The sequence below is a fragment of the Solanum stenotomum genome, chromosome 10, assembly GCF_019186545.1.
Source record: "Solanum stenotomum isolate F172 chromosome 10, ASM1918654v1, whole genome shotgun sequence".
In the NCBI taxonomy this organism is placed as follows: Eukaryota; Viridiplantae; Streptophyta; class Magnoliopsida; order Solanales; family Solanaceae; genus Solanum; species Solanum stenotomum.
The window spans coordinates 43531253-43540310 of NC_064291.1; the positions used below are offsets into that span (position 1 = coordinate 43531253).

The 9058-nt window shown below is 40.2% G+C and overlaps 1 protein-coding gene across 2 annotated transcripts; it reads right to left on the reverse strand.

Moving 5' to 3' along the window:
* LOC125841560 (uncharacterized) lies at positions 1-8808 on the reverse strand. 2 transcript variants are annotated; one of them, XM_049520709.1, is made up of 5 exons: positions 8643-8808; positions 5933-8505; positions 3868-5709; positions 1232-1487; positions 1-1105 (listed from the first exon to the last, which is right to left on the reverse strand). In XM_049520709.1, exons 2-5 carry the CDS (start codon positions 8408-8410, stop codon positions 537-539), a joined length of 5145 nt encoding a protein of 1714 aa, XP_049376666.1. In that variant the 5' UTR covers positions 8411-8505; positions 8643-8808; the 3' UTR covers positions 1-536. The 2 variants fall into 2 exon arrangements, with proteins under 2 accessions (XP_049376666.1, XP_049376667.1); XM_049520710.1 differs by having other exon boundaries at positions 8649-8801.
* Positions 8809-9058: the final 250 nt, after the last annotated feature.

The window sequence follows — 9058 nt, forward strand, 5'->3', positions numbered from 1 at the left end:
TAGCCCAAACATAAATATGTAATTTGCTTTTCAACAGATGTATTACATTATTTCTGGGCAATTGCACCTTCAGCATCAAGCACTATGCTAAGGGTAAGTAGGTTAATAAAGACGCCGAAAAGCTAAAAGAAGGGTGGGGGGGAAACATTGATAAAAATCTGTACAATGATGAGCATAGCAAAACTCCATGCACCCCTTCACCGGCAAGAGCCCTTCAGTTACAATGAACTGGAAAAACCTGCTCCCCCCGGAACACTAGCGGGCGAGGAAAGGCTAAAAGCTATGTACTGAAATTGCCTTAAGACTATGACTATGTATAATTGAAGTACATAGAATCATGACCTAGGCAAAAAGTAAAACTCTGCTACAAGAATATCCCAGCAACCTATGTTGAAAATCCTACTAAATGCTATCAACAATGGTGGATCCTATACCAGCAAAATAAGCACCTCCCAAAGCTTTGACTGGACACACCATTCGCAGGGATCAGAGAACTTGATCCCTGGTAATCACCATACTCAGACACAAGTCACAACCTAACCATCACCATTTGCGCTCTCAGCAGCAGCTTTGATTGCCTCAGCAGTCATGAGAGCAACAACAGCTTTATGGATGGCTAGATCAGCTCTATAGAGTAACCTTTGGGCCTTCTCCCTCTTCAGCTTTGCCACGTTAAGAGCATGCTGTGCTGCTCCGGAGGCGTCACGCAACCTGAACTCATGAAGATCTGAACTGTCAAATTGCTCAATTGCAGACCCACGAGATCCTTCAGGACGGTAATGCTTCTTATTAGACCTCCCAGGTAAGCTCATATTCCACCTATGAACCCCATTTCGCTTAACGACAGTTCTCTGATCATTTACAGCCACCATATGCTGATTACTGTGAGAGTGAAACGACCCAATCTTCTTTGGTTTGTTCCTATAAAATTTGGGTTGATTCCAATCAGACACGTCTGAGTTCAAGGAAAAAAATCCAAACCCAGAAGCTTCTCGTGGTGAAAAAACTCGGGGTGACGCATGAAGCATAGGAGAACCATCTGAATATTCATGGCTTGGATACATAATCATCTCATCTCCATGTGAATATCCATTTGATCTTCTCCCTATGAAGAAAAATGACAAATTTAAAAAATCACTATAAAGTATAAAGTAGTTGAGCAACAGTAAGAAAAATAATGAATTCTTCCAAACAAAGGGCAAGGATGATAGCAAGTTGGCTAGAGAAGTACCAAAGGGATGAAGACCGTCTTGATCTCTTGAGACAACATGATTGTGTCCTGAAACTGAGATTTTTCTCTGTGATCGTTGTTTTGAGCCCTTGTTTGGAACCTCCAGACCTCGAGGCTTCAAACAAAATGCAGACATAGGTGGTTTCTCCATGGAAGCTGCTTTCTTCTGGCATACGCTAGCAAAGCCAAAACTCGCATTTGACATTGCTTGTTCCCATTCCTTCAGTTGCTGCTGATACCTCTCCCAAAGGGGCGGCTGAAGAAAAGAGAATTAACGATCAAAAAAATACAACAGAAAACAGTAAATTTTTCTTGCATGGAATACAACAGAAAACATAATCATGAAGGCTTTTAAGAAAGATGAGGAGAATTAACAATCAAAAAAATAAAAATATGATCAGTAGAGAGACAAGACACATGAAGGATCTTAATCTGAAATTGACAGCTCACATGAAGACAAGACACATGAAAGGGTATCAATCAGAAATACAGTTCCAGTCTCCAGCAAAATATCCATCATACCATGGAATCTATAAAACCACATAAGGTCTCCTATATCATGCTATACCTTTCATCATATGAGTATGTCAAGGAAAATAAAGTTCAGGTAATCAACAAGCCATAAAAAAGGGTGTGGCTCAGGTTTTAGCAAGATAATTGCTTACTTTAAGGACCATGCAAGGTTCCATACATTGTTATACTCATCTTTATGGGTGCATCAACGAAAATGAGGAGTCATGGTGGCACAAAAGTGCTGTCTCAGAAAAAAGTTAATATACACACCCAGGATCCCCAGTTTACCAAAAGCAAAGTGAGTCAACCAAAACCAGTTAGATCATAGAGTATCAAGGATCCAATGGTCACTATACTTTGCATTCCATTTTTTGGTGAGCATATTTTGCATTCTATCTTTTGCAAGTATATTTGGCATTCCACTAATCCAAGACAATTCCTCCTAGATGGATGAGACAAACTAAATTATAGTGTCTCAATAGCTTATTGACTGTGACATGCAAAATTTGATGCTTAAACAGGCAGCATCATCACCATCAGATAACTAAAGGCAAATAATATTAGAATATGATAAAGCAAGATCAATAGCTTACAAGTAAACACAGCATTCACTTAAGAAAGCAATCAAAGGGTGCCTTTTTATCACTTAAAGACGGCAAAAGCCAGCCAGGACAATTAAAAGCACAGTAAAGACAACAGCACAATTATTTTACAGTTCTCCTTTATAAAATTGGGACACACATGAAGTTCTAAAGTGACAAACAGACGGACCACGGTATCTCATCTCTCAACCAACAAACGGCCCATGTCTCAAAATGGAACATCTTTAAAGATTAAATCTCATGAAGGCTGCACACAAACTTAGGTTGGCTCTTGCCTACACAAGATGGGTTCAAGATATATGTTTTCACAACTTTTTCAGTCTGATACCTGATAAAACTGCACTGTTGAAGACTGTCTTAACAATACAGAATGGAATCTTCAGAAGTTCTTTTAATGGGGAATCTCATGAAGGCATACCAACTAATTCCACGGGTTACCTCTCCTGTGTGGTTTGCGAGCTATTGCATAGGTGCAGGGGTTTTACCATGTGTGCACCCAAATGGTAGCGGCTGCGGGTTTCCCTTGTCATCAAAAAAGAATTCACCTACTGGTTTGTCTCTCGGAAATGAACCTGTGACCTCATGGTGCTCAACCCACTTCATTGACCACTAGGCTACACTCTTGGGTAATTGAAAGGGAAAATTTAAGTAACTCTAGACACTGGACAAGCAGTAAAAGTGGAGTCTTTACAGGTAAATCATGTTATAAGATCCTAGTCAAGCAAGGACATAGAAGAACTTGTCATGGAAAATAGACACAGAAAACCAAGGCACGTCCTAATTTTACAAAGGATGAGATATAGACAGCAGGTGCTACGTCTGTGAACAAACTACAGAATCAGTTACACATCTTCTTCTACACTGAAGACAAATTATTAATATGGACAGTGTTTCTTAATTATATGGAGGTCAATGGATGATACTAGGTGATGCAACGCAGACTCCACTAAGGTGGCATGCACAGAAAATGGAAAGGAAAACATTGTCCATATTAACCAAGTCAAACTGTTGGGCATAATGTGATGCCCACTTAAAGTAGAATATATTGCTCTACAAAGAGATGCTCGAGTACTGTGAACTGAAGCGGACCATCTTGTGGAATAAACAAAAAGCATTACAATTTTAATAGTTTTGGTCCAGACACCATAGGGATGCCAGATTATTAAGAAGGAAGAAAGAAGCAAAAGTCAAAGAAATATTGTATAAACAATTCTTTTGTTAAGTAAGTTATCACATAAACAATTTTGTCCCTTCTCCATTTGCAGGGGGGAAAACTACCAAACTTGGTCAAATCCCACAAGTAATAGATTCCAAGGCCAAAGATAATGGATTCTAACCCCTTAAAAGTTTGTTTAAATCTAAGCTTGTTGAGAAAAGAAATATTATAAGTTTATGACAAGACTGCCAGACAAATACATTTTTTCAACAGCTAATAACAGCCTACAGGTGTACGTACACAGGAGCATGCTGGCACTAGTCTGTTAGCGTAATTTAAAGTAGTCAATTTCAATGTAATCGTACCTGGAGATGGCGTACTAACGCCATGCCATTCTTCTGCCGCTTATTCTGCCAATGCTCATGAATGGATTTAACTACTTCCATTGGCCCTACACCAACCATCAGCTCTTCCAGCTCATTAGGCGCAAAGTGATCACGATGTCGGGCATATGCAACTTTCTCAAACATGTCCATGGCCTTCTCAAAGAATTCGTCAGATATCTCTTCATGTTTACTCTCACCAGAGCAAGAAAAATTATTCTTGGATAACCACTGCTCATCCTCACTATCCATGTCATACAGTATACGTGACGGATCCATGGCCATTTCAACATCACTTTCTGCCTGTCGATAGTACTTTGGTGAAGAGCGAATGAAGGAGACTTCGGATGCATAATCTTCGATTTCTTCTATCAAACGAACACCAGGAATAGGGATGTTTTTAACTGAGGCAGCACGTATATTCCTGTTATAACACTCTTCATGCAACTCCTTGAACAACATCCACTGGCTTCTGTCAGGGAACTCCAGGACCCAATCCTTCCCCCCTTTCCACATCATGGCATGCGTAAAGCGATTGGTAGAGCCAGGCTGCAAAACATTATGAACTTTATATGAATACTTGGTAATTCCAGAAAATTTGACAGCAATCCTCCATTCATTGTGACCAGCAATTTCCAGGACTATACGTGCACCAAATTCTCTCCACCCTTTGACCCCCCCAAGAGTAATCAACACATTTGAATTGCAAGCTAGTAACTCAATATTTCTCTGCGAACCACCACAACTATCTGCATTCTTCTTCTCACTAGCTCTTCTAATTCTTTTATACGGAAGAGTTCGGGGGCTGTGATTTTTGTGCATTGAACTGAAGTCATAACCTCCATATGGCAGTGTGTACTGCACCTGCGTTCGAGGTCTCTTTGGGCCATTGCCAAATCCACCCCCTGTAAAATTGGCCTTGCCATCAACCCATACAGGTGAAATTTCTCCAAAAGGAGAAGAACTAGAGCTGTTTCTTTTACGATGTGGCAAACCTCCTGGGCCTGAAGGGTTGGGACTATGGACAATGAGATCACCCGTTCCAGTAATATTAGAGCTCCGTACCACATCACTTGTAACAGTATGATTTGGGCTGGAAGTCAGGTCATCACCGGTATTCAGACTCAAATGAGACGCCTCTCCCACGATAATTTCTTTTCCATCAGATAGTCCCTCAACTTGGTCAGATGATGGAATTACAACACTCATCCCCACCAAACCAGAATGGCATCGAGCATTAGACAAGCGGTGAGATAAATTCTTAGAATGTCTTCTCCCTGGAGATCCAACGAACTGGTCCAATACTTGATCATCAGATTCCAAATTGTTTGACACAACAGTCACATCAGACGTGTCCAATTCAGAACGTTTGGCGGTGAAAGAGCTCCGGGAAACATCTAATTGACAATTTTGAGATGACTTCAATGGAACACGTGTACTCCCCAGCTGTTGTTTACATGCCAAACTTCCCAGCTGCCGTTCAGCAAATGATGACCCTCCAGCAGAACTAGCTCCAGTAAATGAAGTTTCTGCATTATCCTCAGACCCAGCGATCTCAGAGCTCTTCACCCGGCTGCCATCATTTTTAACTGGCTGGGAAGCATTTATAGAACTATAATCCTGAAGGCTAACACAGGCAAAGTTGTGTTCCATGAGTAACCTAAGATGTAGACATATGAAGAAAGTGGGTGCAGCAGCAAATGAAAGAGCAAAAGGAGGAACTCTTCCAAGCTTCATTGCAGAACTAAGAGTAGAACTAGTAAACCTTGCACTGCAACACTCTGTCGAGGTGCCTTTGGGGAGACAATCTGGCACAAACTTCTTCTGCAAGTATATAACATATGGATGTAAAGAACAAAATAGTAAAATCTAGAAAGATGGAAGGGAAAAAATAAAGAACAGCAGAAAGAAGAAAAAGGAGAAATATCATACAATCCTACCAATATTCTATAGAATTAAGAACAGTAAGTACCTTAATAAGACAGATCAGAAAGAAGAACAAAAAAGATATAGCAACCGTACACATCACATTGAGAACAAGAAATACCTTAAATGAGGAAGGGTCTGCATGAGCGTTGAACTGCAACTGGTCACTTCTGCAATTGAGGGACTTGATATTCTCATATGAGCACTCAGACAGAGGCAGCTGCCTAGCAAGCAAACTACGTTTCTGAAGCTTGGAGTCCAGGTGTAACCATTTTGAGTTTTTGAGTTTGGAGAAACAGGAAAATGCAAAAGATTGCTGCTTCCTAGAATCCTGAATAGAAGACAGCCTAAACCTTACTGAAGTTACAGGTAACTGAAGACTTTCATACCTCCACTCTTCATCAGTTTGATTGAATAATGTTAGGACAAAGAAAATAAACGCCACGGCATGGTTGAGGCAACACTCAAATAAAAGAAACCTGAGTCCGACTACATTATCAACAAAAAGCATCTCTAAAAAAAAAGTTGGCCACCTTATCATAATGGCACCATGCTGCAGTAGCAAAACAGAGCGAGATAACCAACTCTGTTCTGCTTCAAGCAGCAACAAAGGCAAAACGGGTAGGCATATTTCCACCCTGAATTGCTTAGCTTCTAGCAATGGCCTGTGTAACCTTAGCACCCCTTCATCATCAATTGCAGACAGAAACTTCTCACTCTGAGGGCCAGGGATGCACCTAACACTGGATTTGTAGTTCTGTAATTCATCCACAACTGGTGCTACAGAAACAGTAGGTATATCAGCTACATAAGCTTTGTCAGCTTCATACACAGGAAGTCCATCCATCTTACGGAAACGTTTTCGAACATAAACAACAGGTTTTCCATCATTGGGGCTGCTATGACTTTCGACAAAAGAATTCTCAGCCATGCTATGATCAATCAGTTTCTCTGGCAATAGAACATCATTATCTGTCCTGCCTATACAGCTGTTCAAGGAACCTAAATTCCAGCCTGTGCCGTCAGTTTTGACATGCACCGGTGATGACACAACAGGTGTAGAGAACTGTAATGTTTTCTGTTTCTTCAATGTCCTGGAAGGAGAAGACTTTACTCGACGAGATGATCGAGCCAACCAAGATATAATGGGCTCAGAGTCCAGACAGTTACCTTGGTGGCTGTCATCATCTACGACCAAGTCAAGTTTTCTTTCGTCAATGCTTTCTGTAGCATTTGCAGATTTTCTGACTTTCCTTTTTCCCGGTACCTCCCCAGGGAAAAGCAAAAGTTTAAACCTCTCACTTTCTAGGTTTATCCATTCCTCATCTCGATCATCATATTTAACATGATGGAGTTTCCTCTCTGGATCGTAATCATTCAAAAGACCATAATACCAACTCTCATCCAATGGCCAGAAGACTTTAATCCTTCGGTTCAATAGCCAGTAAGCATCCAAGTCCCTAGGAAGAACTTCATAGAAATGACGGCGTTTCCTAGAAATACCCCTCTCTTTGAGATTCTGTCTTGGTCGTAGTACTCTGCTAGCAGTATCAACTGATACAGATTCTGATCCAGTCAAGGAATTCCCCTCCCGACTAACAAAATCCTGACCAGAAGTGAGTAAAGAAGATAATCGTTCAGCAGATTGCGATGCTGAAGATCTGCTTTTTGAAGAAAACCCTGTACAACTAGGGTCAAATCTCGACGACAGCATCATGCATGCATTCTGCTCAAGGTTCACCTCATCATCATCATTCAGAGAACCTTGACGAAAGCTTTCTAAATTATCTCCAGATGGTACATCATTCTTTACAGATTTTCTACTCCTAGATGACGAATCCTTTCTCTTGTTACGAGTACTCAGGTGCTTTCCAGAAGATGTTTCACCATTATTTACAGCTACATGACCATCTTCTTTAACATGCCGACTTGAACTTACCTTATCTTTTTTCTTTTCTCGGGAATCGTCAACACTTCTCTTTCTCTTTACCTTGAGAGTAACACCATTGCCGGCTGAATGACTAGGTAATTTAGAACTCCGTTCATCACTTTTAGCTTCTCCGCCAGACAAAGCACACTCTTTTGGAAGCTGATCACCCTCAGTTTTGTCAAGTTCACCTTCTATCTTGTCATTTCCAATGACAGAAGTCTGAACCTTCGATAACTGCAAAGCTCGACCGTTATTAAACTTACTTCGCCCCACAAAACCACGTGGTCGCCTTGGAATAGCATTACCATTAATATCTAACTTAAGAGAAAATCCACTCAGCTGATTGCTGTAATCCAATCCTTTCTCCAACTTCGATGATGATAACCGCGATTCAGCTGGCCCGACACTATCCCCATTCACATGATCCTCGTCCTTACTACTCCTACTCTTTTTACCAGATGGCTCAGGCTTGTCCAATGACACCTCTTTTATACTCTTTCTCTTCTTTTTCTTCTTCTTCTTCGTAGCATCAACATCACTCTCCCCAACAGAAACCTTCCCCTTCTTCAAATCCCCAGACTTATATAGTGTCTGCAAATCCAAAGACCTTTGTTTCTTCGAATTCTCTATAGAACTACCACCAGATTTCTCTTCTACACCACTTTCCATCTACAGTAATCACTTAATCCCAATAAAACAACCACTTCTCCAAATTTCATATCCTATCACACATCATTTTCACACACAAACACATGCTTCCAGATCTGTTAACCACAATTCCACAACAAAATACTAAATCAAACACAAAACCCCCTTCAAATTAAACAAAAAAACACAAAAACTGTATGCATCATTTCCTCTCAACTCAATTGATTACATCAAAATCAATAAATTCACGTACCTTTACCTCGGAATTATCGAAAATGACGAAGATCCACCACATGCAAGAGGATGAATTCTAGGGCTCCGATCAGAGAAATTGAGGGATTGTGATTTGGTCCGATTTGAAACCCTAACTGATTTTTATCTTTTTAAAATAATAAATTTTCCGAAATAATAAGTATCACTTTTTTTTTTAACCCTAACAAAAAATACCAAATGTTAGAAATAAAACCCTCTAGGGTTCCTTTTGGCTTTTACAATTTTAGGCCGAAAATCTGATTCTTTTTAATAAAAATATTTGTTATATTTTTAATAAATGTTGCCACGTGGTCCTATTTATCACCGTCGATGATTTTTTAACGGTGGATGATTGGCTTTTTTGGTAGGGAAATTCGAGAAAATATAATGACATAATAACAATGCATGGCAAGATCT